The 21,513-nt window shown below is 42.0% G+C and overlaps 1 protein-coding gene across 1 annotated transcript in view; it reads right to left on the bottom strand.

The window, feature by feature from the left end:
- Window positions 1-21,094, bottom strand: part of LOC122793695 (gamma-crystallin M2-like) — a 63,879-nt gene extending 42,785 nt beyond the window's left edge. Inside the window, exon 1 of the mRNA XM_044061914.1 lies at window positions 20,804-21,094. Coding sequence (XP_043917849.1) covers window positions 20,804-21,094 — 291 coding nt within the window. The remainder of the gene's footprint in view (window positions 1-20,803) is intronic.
- Between the last annotated feature and the right edge of the window lie 419 nt (window positions 21,095-21,513).

The raw sequence follows: 21,513 nt of genomic DNA, 5'->3' as shown, positions 1-21,513 counted from the left end.
CTTTTATAAGGGGGTAACAAGAAAAAAAACTAGGAGCTACGTGTCTTCTATCCTCAGCAGTATCAGGGATAACCAGGAGAGGAATTCTGAAGGAGAAGCTTTTTGATTTTGTGCAGCAGCAATCTCAAGGAAACAATCAACTTGGAGCCATGCTCATGAGTTTTCAATTGAGCCTGTTTAGGTTTTATGACTGAGCTAGTGGAAAACTTGACATGGAAATTATCTAAGTTGTGATTGGTATAGACTTCAAGAAAATCTTTATCTTGTTCCTGCCTGGGCAGCTGCTAAAAAACTGCAGATGATGGGAATAGGTCTCAGTTAGGAACTGGAATGCAGTATAAGTAAAGGTAGGGCCTAGAACAATAGCAGTGCTCTGCATTGAAGATTTCACAAGAATCTGTGGGAATATAGAACAGAATGACCCTCTTAGGTGATGACACAAAGAAAACTTCACCATTGAGAAATGGTGAAGAGTCTAAAGAAAGGACCTAGAACGGCTGACCAAGAGGGCAAATTGATGATAGTTGTTCCCTACAGACAAATGCAAAGAACTACCTTTGGGCCACAACAGCCCTTCTGTGAAGTATGAGCTGGGGGAAGTGGAACTGACAGTAACTTGAGCCGGAAAATAATCTTATGTTCATGGAATGACCTACAGGAAGTGCAGTGAATGGGTTGTGGCAGCAGTGAACATAATGTTAATGTGCATCTTCAAGGAATGAGCTCCAGAACTAAAGAAGTCATAATTATGCACCGCAAGGCTTTGATCAGACTCCATACCAAGTGTGGTGTGTAGTTTTTGTGGCTATTCAAGGAGATGGACATCATATTGCTTTGAAGATGTTTGAAGGAAAGTCAACAGAAAGCTGTGTGGAAATCTAGCAAATTAGCATAACCACAGGTTAAAGGAAATGGAACATTTCTTAACAGAATCCAGAAGAGACAGGGAGCTATGATATAATTGCTCTTTACTTCAGTGCATCAGAAAAGAAACAGAATTCTTACTCTCCACTAAACATTTGAGACTTTTGGTCAGCAAGCATCCTGCCTTTGAAAATGTCACTTTCAATAACTACCTGACATATTATTCAGTAAATCAGTTAGACTTGGCAGTGTCCTGATATTTGGGAACTAGCTATCATAGTTTTATCCATGAGAGCTGATCAAAGTGAAATCTGAAATAATGGTTCATAGATTCATAGGTGTGTACTAGGCTAATGGCCCTGGAGCCTTTACAATCCTAGCCCAGAGGATTACCCTGGCATTGTGCCACCCGACCTTAGTTTCCAGTGCCTCTGTCGAGTAGAGCCATTGGAGTGATCCCCAGGGTGAATTTTCTATTCCCATCCACTCATCAAGATTTCTCTTGAAGAGGGCCAGTGAGGTGCTCTGTTTCACATGTATGGGAAGTCTATTCCATAGCATGGGCAGTCTCTGGGTTATGAACCCGTCCTTCCAGCACATTGTGTTGATTGTGGTAATGAGGTTGAGGTGGAGCGTGTGGTGCAAAGGGATGGGATTTCTTTAGATATAGCATTTCTAACAGAGCTGGGTCAGACATGGCTTTGTAAGTCAAGCAGAGGTCACCTCTAAATAGGTGATATGAGACAGAGACTAGTTGGAGTTTTTTTGAGTCTGTCCATATAGGACAAATGTTTAAGGCCTAGGATCCTCTTTGTGAGGTACTTTTGTGGCCTCTCCAGTTGTGGCAGGTGTCTAGTGAGGTACATGCCAAATGGGGCATTGTACTCGATGATTGGCCTAATGAGGGAAGAGTAAAGGGAGACAATGATCTCTTTCTTCCTGGATGCAAAACCCTTAGTAATGAGATGTGCCACACAGAAGGACTTTCTGACCACAGTGGCAGTGTGGTGGTCAAAAGAGAGGTTGCTGTCAACCTGTGTTCCCAGATCTCTTACAATGCCTTCTGTGTTCAGTGGACTACCATCGATGTGGTAGTTCATGAGAACTGGGTTTTTCCCAAAGGGGATGACGACACATTTTTTGGCATTGAGCTTAAGACCATGGTTCTGACACCAGTCGTTGGCCTCAGTGAGACCTTTCTGTAGGATGTCAACATCACTTGGGGAGTTAATAATGGCTCCCAACTTGCAATCATCTGTGAACGTATTTTTTTATGATTCTGGAAAGAATAATTGTATGTTTCTGAGAGCTCAACAAGTATATATTTTTGGATCTGTCATTGCCTCAACTCGAGTTCATTTAATGAGCACTGAAGGGTCTGGTTGGGAACGAATGGGAGTGACTGCTGCTGCTGGGTTGCCCTTCCTAAGTGAGAGTGTTGGTGGAGTCCCATGACAAGAGCTCCACCTAGTAGAAGGCTTGGTATTGCAACAATCACATGAGGGACTCAGAGGGATGTGAGCCCTCCCCACCCCAATGTAGTGTGCATATGGTATGGCTGAATTAACAAGTGAGGGAAGCTGCACACTGGCACTGGGTCCATTGTAAAATTGTACAGAACATTCTGGTCAATGGCAGAGATGTCCGAAGCACACAAAGAATAACTCACAAAGGATTCCTAGAGCTCCTGACTCTCAGTTCCTTCTCCCAATGTCCTCCAATGGAGGGGTCAGAAGGACAAATGGGGCAGTAGATGATACCTCTCAACTGTACAGATTTTCCCAGAATGTCCAGATTTTTGCCTCATATTTTAGTCTGTTTCTCAGTAAAATTGTGGTTTTCTGGCAAATCACTGAGGATTAAAGTCAGAAAATAATGACATACGTTTGAGAGTCAGACTTCATACCCCACAAAAAATTCATGCTAATGCAAAACCTGTTATTTTATCAACTTTCTAACTTTATAAGAACAACCTTTAAACCTTGTCTCTATTTTTTGGCCCTTGTCCCCCCATTATTTATGGATTTGCCCGTATTTCCTGTTCTACAAGGTTGAGGTATGACAGGGAACAAATGGTCATGTGAGGGAAAGGGGGCGGGAGCTAAATGAAAATGAAGAAGAAAATTATAATTTCATCTTTAATTACTAACAAAATAGGGGAGATAGTCCTAAAGAATCGATAACAAACGGTTCCTTTTTCTAAATCTGGTCACATTTTGCTGCTGTGGATAAGGGATTAACAGTTCACATGACATATCTGAACCAGTGCAAAGGCCTTCAATGCCATGCAGTATTCCAGTATTTTTGAGAGGCCAATAAAAATAAATGTAAACAAGAGAATATCTAGAGGAGTATATAACACATTGTGTTAAAAAGCAACAGACTGCAATATCAGGAAAAGTATGAAATGAATCAGATGTCTCAAGTTATCTTAGTGATTATCGTGGGACAAATTCTTACTCAGTTTTATTGTTAGTATGATTACCTCATTTTGTGACATATGACATAACAAGAGATGCTGCTGAATGTACAAGTAGTTAGCTCACTTTCAGATTTGATCCTTTTTCAGCTTTACCTGACAGATTTAAAATTGTGGAGCATTAGTAATAACCAAGTCTTTATTATTTATAAATGCTGTGATAGCATTTATATCACCCATAGACAATAATTAACAACCAAGTTTTGCAGACAGTATGGATAAGAACAAAGATTTAGCAAAACACTGACCTCTTCAGTCAAAAAAACAATGGATGGGGGAAAAAACTGACTAAATGTAATCTATTCCAAGCATATAGTGATAAAAAATGTTTCTCTGATAGGCACAAAATAACCAAAAAAACACACAAAACAGATCTGGTAAATTGAATGAAATATGCTTTGGACATTTGTTCTGCTCCCCCTTGATCATAATGAATTTCTAGAAGAGAGTAATTTTTTGGCATGAGGGGTTGCACATTAAATCCTTTATCTCAAGAAGCCCTTTACCAATCCTAGTTCCATTTTAAAAATATTGACAGCAGTCTTATACAAGGTGACCATTTTGTTACAGGACCTAAACTGGGACACTTGAGTGCCGTCCTGGGAAGCCAGGTCTGCAATCCTATTCTCCTAGCCCCCATGGGAGTGGAGATAGGGCAGCCATGTCATCTCACACCAGGGCAGGTGGGTTGGTCTCCCGTCTTTCACCAGGCACTGTGGGGATGCCACTCTGTGAATCGCACCACCCAGGAGGCAAGAGGCCACATGCCAGGAGGCTTAAAGCGATGCACATTTGTCGGCACCTGACACCATGGAGGTGAGAGACTGAGGTGTGCTGCAAAAAGTGCAGAGATGGGAGGCCCAGGGCCATCTCCCCTGCGAGCTTGAAAGCCTTAGGTGCAAGGCAAAGTGGAGAACCAGTGTCATGGAAGTCTGGACAAGGGATTGTCTGAGGCTTCATGGTCCAGCAGAGTTCCATGAGGCAGGGAAGATCCCCTGAGAGGCTCCAAGAGCATGCATGACACTGCATGATTTGGCAGCAGTTAGGAGATATGTAAACCTGGAAAAGAGCTCTCTCTCCTGGGTAGAAGTGGAACCCCAGAGGGGGTCAGTCCTGATGGAAGTCTGGAAGTGAGAAAGAGGTGGAAAGTGACTGGTACAGGACAGTTCAAAATTGGGTGAGGGAATATGGACCGTGCCCCCTCTAGGACGGACATCTGTAAGGGGGAGAGAGGCAGATAGTGGCAGGGTTGGGTGAGCTCCTGCCTGGGTTGGGGGTGGATCAGGCAGCTCTCCCCACAACAGAAGTCCTTAAGGGAGTGCCATAGCAGACAGCAGTGGGGCCTGGAGAGCTCCTGCCTGGGTGAATGGGGTCAGGCACAGTCACCTCATGATGGAAGTTATTATGGGAGTAACTGGTGGACAGTGGTGGGGTGTGGAGAGCTCCTGCCTGGCTGAGTGGGGTTAGGCAGAGCTCTCCATGATGGAAGTCCTTGAGGAAGTGCCAGGGTGGATGGCAGAGGGACCTGGAGAGCTCCTGCTGGGGAGAAGGAATCCAACTTCTCCCCATAACCGACAGCATCCTTGAAAAATCTCAAAGTCCCCAGAGCTGCTCTGGATGGGAAAGCAGGGGGACTCTGAAGCCTTCATTAGAGCGGATCTGTCCCTCAGTGGCCGAGGGGAGTTCCAGAGGAGCAGGCAGGATTGGAGGGAAGCTCCCCTGAGATGGTCAAAGGGACTGAGTGATCCAGCATGATTTGGCAGGCTGCAGGAGACATGCAGGTGGCAGAGTCCCCTGACGGGGGGGGCCACGGCTGGGGAAGGTCTCTTGGCCAGGTCAAAGTGGAGGACTGTAGGGTTTGGCCCTGACAAAAGTCAGTATGGGAGTGCCAGGCAGATGGGTGTAGGGCCTGGAGAGCTCCTGCCTGGGTGAGTGGGGTCAAGCAGAACCCCCTATGATGGAAGTCCTTGAGGGAGGGAGTAACTGACTGATGGCAGCAGAGCCTGGAAGGCTTCTACCAGGGTGAAGGCATCTGACCTTACCCCATACCCAATGGCATCCCTTAAAAATCGCAAAGTCACCAGAGCTGCTTAGGATGAGAAAGCAGGGGGAATGGGCACCCTGGGAAGCCAAGTCACCATTCAGACTGAGCTGTCTAAACTGGGACATTTCTGTGTCCCAAAAACAATGTTTGGGATTCCGGGACAGAGACTTCCAACCTGGGACTGTCCTGGAAAAACTGGGACCATTGGTCACCTTAGTCTTACAGCATAATGGAGTTTTCTACTATCATCTGCCAGAGCACCTAATCCAATGAGTGAGTACAAATGCATTTCACTAAAATAGAATTTGAGTATCATTGAAAGATAGATTAAAATATGTTTTTGATTTTTACAAGCTACATAGAAATGACCTATCTCAGGCTTTCAGTGCTGTCTGTGATCCATGCCTCTGTAACTCTGTATTTTCAACTACTACTTACATTTAACTAGCACAATGTCAAGTAATCTTCTCCTGAAACTAATTTATTGATGCCAGTAAATAGGGACAGGTTATGAGGCAGTGCATTCCAAGAGTATAGAGTAATCGTGCACTCTACACAACATGAAGTGGAATTGCAATTTGCTTGAAAATCAAATAGGTTTTATATAGGTACACATTTTAAATGAACTGCTACCTCAGAAATTGCTTCCTGCATACCTCTAAAGAAAGGACCTGAAGGGCTATTTGTTTAGGTTTTAGTAAGTAGTTTGGTTTTCCTCTCCTACATTACCCTTGAATATTAATTTGAATGCCTTAGCTCACAGTTTTACATTCCTCATACAGCATGTTTTCCCCCTTCATCAGGCTGCTGGAGAGCTGTCAGAACCTTACCAGAAGGGTACATAGTACACCATAGCCAGCACCTTTCAGAAATCTGGTTGATGGCTTTTAGCCATCGTTTTAAGAGTTGTATATGGCATACTTACATGAAAATCCCAAGAGAGAGATACGTGTATTTGTGTACTAGTACTGACATTGCTTTTGTGGTATTAACAAGTGTAATATTCCTGAAGTGCCATCTTTTGGATGAGATTGAAAAACAGGCTCCTGGCTGCCTGAGATGGTGCTTGCTTCGTGGATATTATCAAAGACAGTTATGGGCCTTCTCTGAAACTATTCTATAAACAAGAATAACATTGCATCACATAACTCTAGTAACATTTTTTGTTTTCATTCTAACTATATATTACATTTCACTTTCCACAAAATCATACATTTATGAGCATATTACTTTATGAGTCTGTTTGATATTATAAAGAATTTCTAAATCAAAGAGTAAAAATGCCACACAGACAAACCACTTAGTAAAAACTACAAGAAAATCTTAGCCAAGCTAGAGTTTTCATTGCGTGATACTTTAAACCTCTTGTAATAGAGGCCCACAGGGATATATGCAAATGACCCCTTAAGGACATCAAGTGTTTCAGTTATATTGCTTCTGAATGTCCATGACTTTTTCATTTTTAAGTCTTTATGGACACATTCAGGCTCATTTCCCAAAGCGAAAGTCCTCACTTGGGGGGGGGGGGGGGGGTCTGGGATATATGAATCTCAGCAAAGCTTTAGCAGTAGCACTGATCAAAGAAAAATGACTCTGTAATTGGCTCTTACTAAGACCTGGCTCTGCTATGGCATTATTAAAGTTTTGGGGGCTAGACCAGAAAAACACAGGGATGCATAGTTTATGGGAAATAAATTATACATTAAAATTTGGTGCAGTATGTCAGTTTCAGCAGTGAGTTCAACCTTCATTTCTTGTCCAAATTTTAAGAAACATGTTTTAGTTGTTGGTAAACGTGAGGCCATGTTTATAACTGTGGCATTAGCGCTCTTCTAATTTTGTTTACTAGATTAGTTGTATGTCAAAGAAAGAGAAAGGATGAAAAAATATATCACATACTACTTAGCAACATCTTTTCATAGCTGTTATTCACCTCCCGGATTTTCTTAGAAATACAGCTTCACAAATAATTGAGTAAACAAGTTAACAGTGAAGTTCATAAAGAATGCTTTAAAATAAAGAAGTTGCATGTAATTGGAGCTGTGATTGAAGAATGCACCACATTTTGGACATATTTCTTTTAGCAAGACTAAATGGATGGTGGGGAAGCTAATTCTAAATAAATGCAAACATAAATCATTGTTTGAGAACATACTGAAGTAATCAATGTGACAATCAAAATTAACAATGCAGCTGGTGATTCCCTCTTTGCAAACTCTACAGGCAGAGCCTGGAACTCACTTCCAGCTGATATTACTTTGCTCTCCTCCCTAGGCCAATTTAAAACTAGACTCAAACAACATATAGCACTAAAATGGCTTTGCCACTGCAACAAGCCAGGCTAACTCTCATCAAGAATGTGAAAAATCTATTAATCAGATTACTGTTGAATTTACCCCTCCCCTGATTGTCACCAGGGAGTAACTCTAACCTGTTGAACCTGTCTATTCATGTTTGCTTATGTATTCTTTGTCAATACCATATTTGTAATAGGTTTTCATTATTTTTATTGTATCTGCTTACCTTGGAGCTTTTCTCCCCTGGCCTCTGCTGTAAATGGACATGAATCCAGTTGGACTATCCCAGTCAACAATTGTAAAATACATATATAATATGCATTTCTTTCCCTGTATCTCTTCATTCATCACTCATTGACTCAGTGATGTGAGAGTTGGTTGTTTGTCTTGTGAGTGGGGTTTTGGATCCTGTACCTTTAAATGCTGGAAAGAATTTAGAACTAAGAGGCAGCATAGAGTATGTGCAATAAGGCCAATTATTTATTACTAAATGTTTTAAACCTTTCAACTGTGGCTGTTTTGTGTAGAGATAATTTATGCTCTAGAGTACTTACATGTATTTAGTGATGCTGTCCAAGCCACTCCAATAGCCTTAAAAGTTCTCGTCACACTTACTAATTGGGTAACAGTATTATTGTACAGCAAATTGGTCACCCTTTAGGAAGAACCTTATAGTAGCTGATAAGTAGGGGTTCTGGTGGCAGTGGATTACTACCTTATAGCCTGGGCAGAAGGGGCATACCTAGTGAACCTGTGCCAGCCTTCCCCAGGAGTGTCTGTGTGTTTGTATATAAATCATATCTCAAAGTGTGTGTGTGTGTGTGTGTGTGTGTGTGTGTGTGTGTGTGTGTGTGTGTGTCAGCTACTTGGGCAGAGGGAGTGCTGGGAGGACTAGGCTTGGAACCCTGGCTAAGGACTCCACTCTATAGCTGTTCCAGTCGGGAGTCTTACTGGGGATCTGAATAGAAAGGGAGAAACCAGCCCCAGACTGTGTGTGATCTCTGTGTGCTCTTAAGGGAAATAATACTTTACTGTGTGTGTACTTGTTATCCTCCCAATGTGCACGCTCATCACTGGTGTTAGTGGTGAGGATTGAGGCTCCTTGATTACTGGGCCAGTGCATGGGCATCACATATTAATTGCTTGGCAGTGGTGGGATATCCACATCAAATATTAATTGTTTGATTGTGGTGAGTTAGCCATACCACATACTAATTGTCTTGTGGTGGTGTGGATAGTAAATTCCTGTAGCTTGTGTACAGTGATCACTGAAGGTGTTTTGGTACTCTGAAACAGCCATGCAGTGAATATTCAGAGTTCAGATCACAAACTGTTTTATTTCATTTGTTAATTTAGTTAGTCAGGGAGAGCAGGCAAGCATGTCAGCAGAGGAGTATGGCAAGCTAACAAGGAGCCAGTTGGCTGAGATGTGCCATGCTAAGGGACTGATGTATGGAAACCTGACTAAGGCAGACATGATTGCAGCTTTAGTTACAGTTGCATCAGAAAACAGCAATCAAGAGGATGATCAGACTGGCTGTGGTGATGTACAGCACTTAAAGAATGGACAGCTCAACCTTTCTGCAAAGGACATAAAAATCCATCTGGAGCTAAAGAAACTTCAGTTGGAGGCCAAGCATTTGGAAATGGAAGCTGTGGAGAAGGAGAGACAGAGGCAGCATGAAAAGGAGATGCTGACTCTTCGCCAGAATCATGGAGGTAATGGAGAATGGAGTAACTAGACCCCAGAAGCACAAAAGGTCAGTACATTTCTTCCACAGTTTACAGAGGGGAATACTTTTGATAGTTTCATTCATATGTTTGAGAGGGTATGCAAAGAGTATGATGCTGACCAAAAGCTATGGGTACAGTTTCTGACCCCCTTACTCCATGGTAAAGCTGTAAATGTACTTTCCAAACTGTCAGACAATAATTTCTTAAATTATACTGCTGTTAAGAATTATTTGTTAGAATTTTTTAAGCTAACACCTGAAACTTATAGGAAACAGTTTTGTGAGCATAGATGCAAGGCAGATGAAAGTATGTGTGAATATGTTGCTGAATTTAGCACTTATTTTCATTGGTGGGTGAGTGGATGTCAGGTAACCACTCTTAAAGAGCTGGAAGATCTTTTAGTGAGGGAACAAGCCCTTAGCACTTTGCCTGAGGACATAAGGATCTGGTTAGCTGATAGACAATGGGCTACTTCAGATGAGTTGGGGAAGAAGAGAGACCTATACTTAGCAAGCAGAGCATCACTGCACAGGAAAGGGACACCCAGTGCTGCTCATGGGTCTAAAGGAACCCATGGTGGGCAGCCTAGACCACCCCAACAGAATCTGCCAGCAGCAGGGGAAGCCACTAGTCCAGGTACATGCTCAGGACCTAGGGTTAAATGTTTTAAATGCAACCAGTGGGGCCATGTGGCATACAGATATCCACGGAGGCAAGGTGGGGAACAAAAGATGAGGGAGCCAGCAAGTGGGAAGGGCCAAATGCCAATAGTAGGGTTTCTTGAGACGACAACAAGGGTACCAAACTACCCCAAGAGGTTATATCCTATTGTAGTGAATGGCAAAGAGACCATTGCTAAGACAGACAGAGCCTCTGACATAACCATTGTGAAGCCTGCAATGGTTACAGAGGAGCATTACTTGCCTGGGCAGTCTACACCAGTCAGAGCTTTATGAGGGACCCCATTCCAAAAACCTTTGGCTAGGGTTCACCTTGACTGGGAGGGTGGAAAAGGAAGCCAGCAAGTAGGTGTGTTTGAGGGTATTACTGCAGATGTCCTATTAGGGAATGATTTTAATAATGTAGTACCATGTGTTCATGCAGTTACACGCAGTCAGGCTTGGAGACAAGCATATGGGCCTGGTAGCCTGGAGGAGACCCAGTCAGACCGTACACTTGCAGCCAGGACTGGTGAGGTGGTTACTTCAGGGAGGGAGCTACCCTGTAGCAGTGAAAATGAAGATGAGCCACAGCTGCTTGTGGATGCTGATATTCTCTTGTACAGAGTGACTGCAAGGACAGAGGTGAGTAGTATTACCCAGGCTGACAGTGAGGCACCGCTGTCAGAGGATACCAGACTTCCTGTGGAAGGGAAGCTGGGCAGGGTTACAAAGAGAGAGTTGAGACAGGCTCAGCTCTCAGACCCTACATTGCAAGGCCTGAGACAGGTAGCTAGTGAGGCACCTGATTCTCAAGGGAAGGGGGATTCTGTATACTGGGACAAAGGGTTACTGTATAGAGAGTGGACCCCTGAGGGAGGGCTAGAAGGTGAGAGGATACAGTAGTAGGTAGTGCCTAGAGCCTATCCTCTGGCGCATCTAGCCATAGCCCATGATATTCCCTTTGCAGGTCATATGGGCATAAAACATACAAATAGATGTATTATGCAGAACTTCTATTGGCCTGGAATTTCTAGAGATGTAACAGGGTACTGCAGGATTGTGGGCAGTGCCAAAAGGTAGGCAAGGCAGTAGACAAGGTGAGAGCTCCTTTGATGCCTTTGCCTGTGATTGAGAAGCCATTTCAGAGGGTAGCTATGGATATTGCAAGGCCTCTGAGTACCCCAAGTTCCTCAGGAAAAAAGTATATCCTAGTGGTAGTAGAGTCTGCTACAAGATACCCTGAGGCAGTGGCTTTATCCTCCATTGAGGCAGAAAAGGTGGCAAATGCTTTGTTAGAGGTTTTCAGCAGGGTAGGTTTCCCAAAAGAAATACTGGCTGATAGAGGTGCCAGTTTCATGTCAGATCTGCTGGCTTGTCAGTGGAAATACTGTGGGATGAAGCACCTAAAGACCACCCCTACCATTCCCAGACTAATGGTCTTGTTGAGAGGTTAAACTCTACAATCAAGTCCATGCGGTGGGCATTTGCAGACCAGTTTAAGAGGGAGTGGGACAGATATTTGCCCCATCTGTTGTTTGCTTACAGAGAGGTTCCCCAGGAATCCACGGGGTTTTCACCCTTTGAGTTGCTGTATGGGCATAGGGTGAGAGGACCTCTGGATTTAATTTGTGATGAGTGGGAAGGTGAGTGTGAATCACACAAGGAGTCTGTTGTGGCATATGTCCTAAATCTGAGGACAAGGCTCAGGGAACTCCTGGGCTTGGCCCAAGAGAACCTGGAAGAAGTTCAACAACAGAAAAAAAGTCTGGTATGACAGGAATGCTTGAGCTAGAGATTATGCTGTAGGGCAGCAGTTAATGGTTCTCATTCCTGTCAGACACAACAAGCTGAAAGCAGCTTGGGAGGGACCCTACAAGGTGGTAAAAAAGGTAAGTGATATTAACTACATGGTAGAACTGCTAGGCAACCGGCAGGGGAACAAATTGTACCATGTTAACATGATGAAACTTACCATGATAGGGAGGCCCTTGTGCTGGGTATTTGCACTGGATTGCAGGAGGAGTCTGAGGGGAGATATGGTGACTGATCTCCTCAGTGAGGCTCAGACTGACACGTCAGTGGAAGGGGCAGCACCAAGTGGATACAGGACCCCAAAGGCTTATTAGGCAGGCCCCTTATAGGGCACCTGACAGAGTTAAACAGACACTGAGGGAGGCGCTACAGGAGATGTTAGAACTAGGGGTAATTCAAGAATCCAACAGTCCCTGGGCCTCCCCAGTGGTGCTGGTGCCAAAGAAGGATGGCAGCACCAGGTTCTGTGTGGACTACAGGAAATTAAGTAGTCACACAGAGTCAGATGTTTACCCTATGCCTAGGACAGATGAAGACCTAGAGCAGCTGGGTGGGGCTAAGTATCTGACCACCATTGCTCTTACCAAGGATTGCTGGCAGGTGGCCTTGACTCCCAGTGCTAGAGAGAGGTCAGCCTTTATGACTCCTTTTGGCTTGCATGAGTTCACAAAGATGCCCTTTGGGATGAAAAATGCCCCAGCAACTTTCCAGAGGCTGGTAGATCATATCCCAGCAGGAGCAGGAGGGTTTACCCTTGCTTACCTAGATGATATTACCATCTACAGCCATTCCTGGCAAGAGCACCTTCAACATGTCAGGGATGTGCTGGGCAAACTACAAAGGGCAGGGTTGACCATTAAGCCCAGTAAATGTCAGGTGGGTATGGCAGAGGTCTCCTACCTGGGACATATAGTGGGGAGTGGTTATGATCAGGCCAGAACTTGACAAAGTGGAAGCCATTCAGGTATGGGCTGAGTTTGTTACCAAAAAGCAGGCAAGGGCATTCTTAGGGGCAGCAAGGTTCTACAGAAAGTTTGTCCCCAGTTATAGTACCATAGCTGCTCCCATCACAGACCTGACAAGGAAAAATAGACCAGATAAGGTAGTGTGGACCACAGCATGTGAGGAGGCATTCCAGATGCTTAAAGAAGCTTTGGGAGGACCCCCTGTGTTAGCCAGTCCAGATTACAGCAAAGAATTTGTTGTGCAGTTGCATTCTTTGAACCATGGGGTGGAGGCTGTACTTAGACAGATTTCTTCAGAGGGAGAAGAACACCCAGTGGTTTATCTCAGTCGTAGGCTCCAACTCAGAGAGGAATACTATACAGCTGTAGAAAAAGAATGTCTAGCCATAGTGTGGGCACTGCAGAAACTTCAGCCTTATCTGTATTGAAGAAAATTCACTGTAATTACAGATCACAACCCCCTAACATGGTTATACTGAGCCAGCCAGCAAAATGCCAAGTTGCTAAGATGGAGCCTAGGGTTGCAAGCATATGATATGTCAGCACCCCAGTGGGATTAGCAATGCCAATGCAGATGGCCTCTCAAGACAGGGAATGGGGTAAGGTATACTCAGATAGACCCAACCCCCTCAAGCAACGTTTCTCAAGGGTCACTTAAAAAAACTAGTTAGAGTTCTCCGGGGGGGGGGGTGAAAAAATTAAAGTCTGCCAGCCCAGCTAGATAGAATTTTGTAGATAATTCAGTGTCATTGCAAATATTAATATAATCCACAGGATTATATTATTATAATCCACAGGCTGTTTTACAAATGTAAGAAAACTTAATGTAAGAAAAACTGTGTTATATGTTCTGAACTTAAAAAATGTAACCACAGTGCACCATGCTGGAAGAAAGCTGATAAAGTAAAGCATTTTATGACTGTTTGATCTCAAAGTTCAGAGACAGGATGTCTGGATGAAGGAATTATTTCTATTGTTTTGAGACCAGAGTTAATTGCAAGGTTTTACATGTATAATGTCTTTTATTCGTGTGGTTCCTGACCAGGTGCAAGTTTACTAAGAAATGTAAATTTTGAGTTTCTGGTAGCCTGGGAACCAGAGAAGTGTCAAGAATGATGTAATCTAAAATGAGTCCGCAGTGATGCATTATCAATTTAAAGACATTCTCAGAGACAAAGAGATAGAATTTTGCATTTGTCTTCAGAACATCCACTCACCAGCACTTGCTTGCTCTGTATGTAGGATCTTAGACTTTAATATTTCTCATAGAACTAGATAGCCAATAGTAAGATTAAACTAGTTGTTTTCTATATTTATATCAGACAGTCCTACAGTATTGTTTTAAAGTTCCTGTGTCTGAACTCTTGACTAGCACTGTGTTGAATTGAAGAGATTTGTCTTGTGTTTTTATTATTTATTATTAAATATTTTTAAACCTTTCAACTGTGGCTGTTTTGTGTAAAAGTAATTTAAGCTCTAGAGTACTTACATGTGTTTAGTGATACTGTCCAAGCCACTCCAATAGCCTTAAAAGTTCTGGTCACACTTATTAATTGGATAACAGTATTATTGCACAGCAAAATTGGTCATCCTTTGGGAAGAGCCTTAAGTAGCTGATAAGTAGGGGTTCTGGTGGCAGTGGATTACTACTTATAGCCTGGGCAGAAGGGGCATACCTAGTGAACTTGTGTCAGCCTTCCCCAGGAGTGTCTGTGTGTTTGTATATAAATCATATCTCAAAGTGTGTCTGCTATTTGGGCAGGGGCATGAAGCACTGGTTGGACAGATTGAGTGCTGGGAGGACTTGGTTTGAAACCCTGGCTAAGGACTCCACTCTACAGCTGTGCCAGTGGGGAGTGTTATTGGGGATCTGGAGAGAAAGGGAGAAACCAGCCTCAGACTGATTGTGATCTCTGTGTAATCTTAAAGGAAATTGTACTTTACTGTGTGTGTACTTGTTATCCTTCCCAACGTGCATGCCCCTCACTGGTGCTAGTATAAGAAGGAGATTTGACAACAATGCCTGGTTTGGAATCCTCTGTAAACTTAGTTAACCAAAAGTCCTGATTCCTAGTGTAGATATTAGAGATGTAGATGCCAAAAAGAGGGGTCCCACTACCGAGCCTTTGGGCACACCACTATTTAACTTCATCCTTACTGAGGAAGCACCTGCCACCTTAACAAAAGGGTTCTGCCTTTCAGTCATTTAGCTGTTCACTTTACCTTCTTTGGATCTACTGTCTACAGCTTTTGAGGTCTTTCCAAAGAAGTAAATGAAATTGAGTATGCAGGATCTCTTTGACAAAACCAAACTGAAGCAGGTCTAGCTTGATAAGGTTTTTGGTAACATGGCTTTGTGAATCAAACTAGTCAAGCTGATTGCAATATAGTTTCTTGGGATATTGGTAGGGCTGTTCTTGTGTAGGTACATCACCACTCCAGTTTGCCATGCATTGGTACAAATCTAGTAGCTAAGCTCCATTTAAAAAGGGGCTACACAGGGACATGGTTGATACTATTTATTAGGCATCCAGGTAAATTATCAAGCCCCATGGAAGTCATTTTGTTTTTAGTTTTTAGAGAGCATCATCAGCATATGTTCTTTAGGATAGTAGGAGAAGTTAGTGATTTAGGAAATGGTGGAATTAAGATAGTTATTTCAGAGGTTAGGCTTGCACTAAATTTGTCTGCTGGTATGTTTGCTGAGTCTAATGAGTCTTAGTGGGAGACACCATTTGCCATAAGTTCAGAGCACTATTGGGTATCATTTCTTAGTTTCCTATCATAGCTAAATAAAGACTTAATTATCCTTGGCTTTATAAGCCAATTTAAGTTCATGATTTTTAATTCCTTAGTGATATTCTTGATGCAAACTTTAATATGTGGAATTTTAGATCTGCTGTGTGATTTAATAAATTTTGTTTTGCTCTTGACTTGTTCAATATTTAAGTTTTCCTCACTCCTCCCTAGCAGATCAGTGGCCATGGATATGCACTTTCTGACTCTCTCTTTGGCCAATCTGGTTGAGATGGGTATTCTGAGACACTGTAGCAATTGCCTCATGTTGCACTGAAAACCCACTTATTTTTAACATAACAGTTGGTCCATTATCCTACCAGGGGTACAAACATCCTTGACCTTGTACTCATGAACATGGGTGGCCAAGGTTCCTCACATAATGTAATATCTGATCATAAGGCAAGTATTACTTGAAATAAAAATTAAATCTGGGGATCCAGCAAAACCAAAAACCTTTAGGAACTATTCCTAGGCTAACCACTCTCTTCTAAGCAACACCTTGGCTAAATTCCAAGCACCCCCAAACACAGTAAATACCATAGGATACAGTTAGCTATTTACAAAATCTGTGTACAGCCATATTGACAGCTGTATAGAGCGTGCTGTGCCTACTTGTATTAAGAACAAGATAAACCTCAGAAGACAAGCCACCCTGGTGGAATCACACTACCAATCAATTATGCAACAAAAGAAAAAAAAACTTGTTTAAGCATAAAAAGAACAAAGCTATACATACTAAAAGCCCCCTGATCAATCTAAACAGGCAGCTAAGAGGGTTAATTAATACTTCAAAGGCTAAATTTGAAGAAAAATTAGTTTCTCAGGCAAATGGCAAAAACAAAAATTTCTACAGCTATGTCAGTAACCTCATTAAAATACACAACAATGGGCTGAGCTTATTGCAAATGGCATCACTCACACTGAACTGGAGGCTATTGCCAACCTTTTGGCTGACAGGTTCAACTCAAATTTCTCCCCCACTCCCCTCCCCGATAGTCCAAATGAAATATCATATAACACAATTCCCCTAACCTTTACTAGAGAACAAATCTTAATGCACTTTCCAAGGCCAAAAACACTGTATCAGTGAGCCCTGATAACTTCCCGGGATGTTTAATAAATATCTTGGAACATGCCCTCTCTGCTCCACTTGAATCACTTTTCAACTGGAGCCTTCAGTCAGGTTTTGTGCCCAAGAAATGGAAGATTGCTACAGTCATTCTCCTACACAAAGGAGGTCCAACCACCGATCCAGGTAAATGCAGGCCCATAAGTCTTACCAGCCTCATGTGTAAGGCCATGAAAATAAGCATCATGGACATGATAAATGAGGACATAGGTAACCTGCAAATGCTGGACCCATCATGGTTCGGCTTTATGCCTATTAAATCTGGTGGACTTTTTTGAGAGGGTCACCAAAGCACTGGATGAAGGTAAGACCTGACCAAGGCCTTTGATACACTAGCCCACTCAAGGATTATTCATTTTAACACCCACTGGATAGCCAACTGGCTCGCTGATAGGACCCAGGAGGTCAAAAAAGGTGAAGTCACCTCCACCAAGAGGCCTTTCATTTGCGGAGTCCCCCAAGGGTCGGTACTGGGCCTACTCTTTTTTGGCATCTATTTCTCTGAAATGGAACAAATGCTGAAGGTTTATGGCTGACTAAGTTTGCAGATGATTGCAAGCTGGGAGTTATCATCAACTCCCCTGCAGACACTAGCATTCTTCAAGAAGGTCTATCTCTGACTAATAAATGGTGCCAAAGCCATGGTCTTAAACTCAATGCTAAGAAATGCTTAATTGTACCATTTGGGAAATCTGCCATCACAACTAATTACCATGTTGATAATATACTCCTAAAGAGTTGACCCAGTGGTCAGGGATCTGGGTACATACATAGACAGTAGCCTTACCTTTGACCATCATGTGGCCACAGTGGTGAAAAAATCCTTTTATGTTATGCAAGTTATAAGTAAGGGCATGGCATGTATATGTCCAAAGAAGTCATTATCCCATTGTACTTCACCCTTATCAGACCAATCAGAGAGTACAGTCCTCCCTTTGGTATGTACTTGATCAGGCATATGCAGCATTTAGAGCGACCTCAAAGTTTCCTTATAAAAAGAATACAAGGCATTAACAAACTTACCTTATGCAGAGTGCCTTAAAGCCCTTTCCCTCTACTCAGTCTCCTATAGACTACTGAGGGGTGATCTATGCCTGGCTTACAAAGCATCTGCAACCCCCACACTTATGAATGTCCTACAGATTCTTAAGTCAAAGAGTACCAGAAATACAAGGTCTAGAGATCTGAATTTTGACTGTTACATAAACAGAACATGCCAGAGAGACAGATTTGTGTCCCAGAGCTGTCACTGCTATGAAACAGGCTTCAAATACATGTGAAGCTGAGTTCATCTATTACTCAGTTTAAGCACAACCTAGATAAGTGGATGTGGAATTGAAAATTTACATTGGGCCTGTCACCCATGTCTTTTATGGACAGAGGTAGCTTATAAATGCCTGGCCCTCATTGCCCTAGTTGGATGCAAGACATTATTTTTCTTTCAGGTTTAGGCTTAGAGCGGCCCTTGGGTCATTCATCTAGTAACAGTATATGAATCTATGAATCTTGTTATAGAGTTTATTAAGCTGGTGGGCCACTAGGGTGACTTGCTTTTAAACTTCCCTTTTATATTTGGTTCTAGTCCAGATGACCAGGTCTAAGTATTTATCTATGTTTAAATAGAACCCCTTTATATAAATAGAGGCAGTGTCAGTGTTGGATCTGGTGATGCTACAAGTGACCTCCAGTATGTACTAGGGGATACCTGGCTACTGAAAATACCCCCCTCCCCAAGAAAGAAACTTAGTATTAACTGGTTGATCACCTGTCCTCACCCTCGGTTATTCCTTCAGAGCCCAAGTTGTACGATAATCTCAGGCCTGCAGCAGCAGAGACAAATGCCCAAGCACTATACTGGAGTACAGTGTCAAGGCTCCTTTTAAAATTTAGCAGTAAAGTTTTCCCAGGATCTTTATATAACAGAAAAGAGTTGCATGAACAGTTCAGTAGTTGCAAAACAAAGAAAAACACTGATCATTTCCCTACTGCAATAACAGGCTCTTTGGTGCATTGCCACTTTGTAGCGTGCATGAGTAAGTTTGGAGAATTTCTCAGTCCACAAGTGTTGATACTACATCATACACACAAAGAAGGGGCTTATCTTTGCAATCAAGGTTAGATCCATACTGAAATACTGAGCTGAGAAAGGTATGTGGCATGTTTCTCGAAATAAATATTGTAACGACAATGGCAACTGAGATGGCACCTGACAAACGTGTCATCTGTAACAATATCTTAAAGGGTTTTGACTACAACTGGAGGAGAATTGCAGGATTTGGATAAGGAAGCTAGCAGTATTTAGACATATAGAAACCACTGAAATTAGCCAACAATAACTCAAAAATTATCATGGACTTCATACCCATTAACTAGAACTACATTGCAAGATAACCTCATTATAGGTACTCAGTATAATATAAAGGGTAATTTTATGAGATTTATACAAGTCTTACTAACATAGTCATATGGTTATAATAAGCCACATAAAGTATGACATAGTGACACAAACAGTATCTCCCAAACTAAACTTAAGCACAATATTTTGTTATCCTTATCCAACTTAGTAATATGTATATATATGGGTCTACTTTGAAAGCTCGAAGTTTCAAAACTTCGAACTTCATATGGTCGAGAACATAACATCAAAGTTTTGAAACTTTGAATGGTTTAAATTGAGATCGCTGTACAGCACAGAAGCAGACATTTGCCATTCTCTTCACTGTAGTCTGAACTTGTAATTGGTATATTTAATTAGCAGGGGGTGTGGGGGTGCAAGGGGACTTGCCCCTCCATAAACGTAAAAAATGTTTTTATTTTTTTTTTTATTGAAGTTCAGAACTTTCAAAACTTCGATGTTATGATCTTGAAGAAAACTTTCAAAGTTTTGAAAGTTTGAGCTTCCTAAGCTGAGCCATATATATATATATATATATATATATATATATATATATATATATATATATATATATATAAAATCATTTACTATACAGTAATATGTGTTATTTAAAGTATAATGTTACATTTCTGATACATAAAAAATACTCAGAGATATCACATATATAATGAATAAATATAAAATATAGACCTGAAATATGCATATTGTCAAAGTCAAAGTAAACTTTATTGTCATTTAGATCTGCACATAGGCACATAGTGCAGCTAAATGAAATTACGTTGCTTTGTTCCCAGTGTAAGAAACACACATAAATACAGTTACTATTTAGTAATACTAGGACAGATACTTACAGATATTACATGTATAAAATGTGCCATTATGGTATTGCACAAGTAGATACTGCACAAACTTGAATTTTCAAATTGACAGGTCAGGTACCTGTGAAGCAAAAATATTGTATAGAGTATTGCACATTCAAGCTTCAGGACAGATGAAGATTTGGATATTGCACTAAAGTATGCTACTAGTAGTAGTGATCTTGGAATAAATGGACATGAGAGAATGTCATTTACTGGATTAGTCAAGAGAATATTCAGTTAATTGGTTGAAAGAGCAGAATGGCTTCTGGCATGCCTGTTGTTAGAGTTCAGCAATGTGGTGGAAAAAGGGGAAAAAGCTTCTATTGAGCCTGGAAGTCTTACAGTGCATGTTGCAGTAACATTTACCCAAGGAAAGGTGGGAGAACATACCACAAGCAGGGTGAGTATAGTAATTTATTATCTTTCTAGCTCTTCCAATACATCAAGATTCATGTAAGTCATCCAAGGATGCCAGTGGAGAGCCAATGATTCTTTCCACTGCTTTTACTACTCTCTAGAGAGCCTTGCAATCTGAGACATTACAGTTCCCGTACCATAGAATGATGTTGTTTGCCAGTATGCTTTCAATGGTTCCCCTATAGAAGGCTTGGAGGATGGACTGTGACAGATTTGCTTTCCTTAGTTTCTGTAGGAAGTGCAAACATTGCTGCACTTTTTTGACAGTGTGGCTGGTGTGTACTGACCAAAACAGGTCCTCTGATATGTGTGGACCCAGGAACTTAGTGCTCTTGACTCTTTCTACTGCTACTCCCTTGATTTCCAGAGGTTGATGTGCTCCCTCAGATATCCTAAAGTCCACAATCAGTTCCTTGGCCTTGCTGACATTCAGTGCCAGATTGTTGCTGTCATACCAGCCAAGCAGATGTTCCACTTCACTCCTAGATGCTGTTTCCATGCCATTCCTGACAAGACCTATGACTGTGGAGTCATCTGCGAACTTGATAATTCTGTTGCATTCATATCTGGTGACACAGTCATGTGTAAGCAAGGTGAATAGTAGAGGACTCAGGACACAGCCCTGCGGTGCACCCATTTTCAGAGTTATGCTTTTAGAGCTATTATTTCCCACACATACCTTTTGGGATCTGTCTGAGAAAGTCTAGTATCCAGTTGCACAAGGGGGTGTTGATGCCCAGATGGATTAGTTTCATCACTGGGTTCTGGTGATATGACAGTATTAAAGGTGGAAATGAAGTCAATGAATAACATCCTGACATAATGGTCCTTATTTTCCAAGTGAGTCAAGGTTCTTGACGTGCAAAAAAGATGGCATCTGCTATGCAGCGGTTTGACCTGTAGGCAGACTGCAATATATCCAGTGTTGCCGGTATGCTTGCTGAGATGTGGTCCTTCATCACCTGCACGAAGCACTTCATTACAGTCAATATTAGAGCAACTGGGAAATAATCATTTAGACTTGTTGGTTGTGGTTTCTTGGGTAAAGAATGATAG

The sequence above is a fragment of the Protopterus annectens genome, chromosome 2.part0, assembly GCF_019279795.1.
Source record: "Protopterus annectens isolate FY-2018-M chromosome 2.part0, PAN1.0, whole genome shotgun sequence".
Classification (NCBI taxonomy): Eukaryota; Metazoa; Chordata; order Ceratodontiformes; family Protopteridae; genus Protopterus; species Protopterus annectens.
Note: the sequence above shows the minus strand (reverse complement) of the source record. Positions and strands in the feature narration are given on the sequence as shown.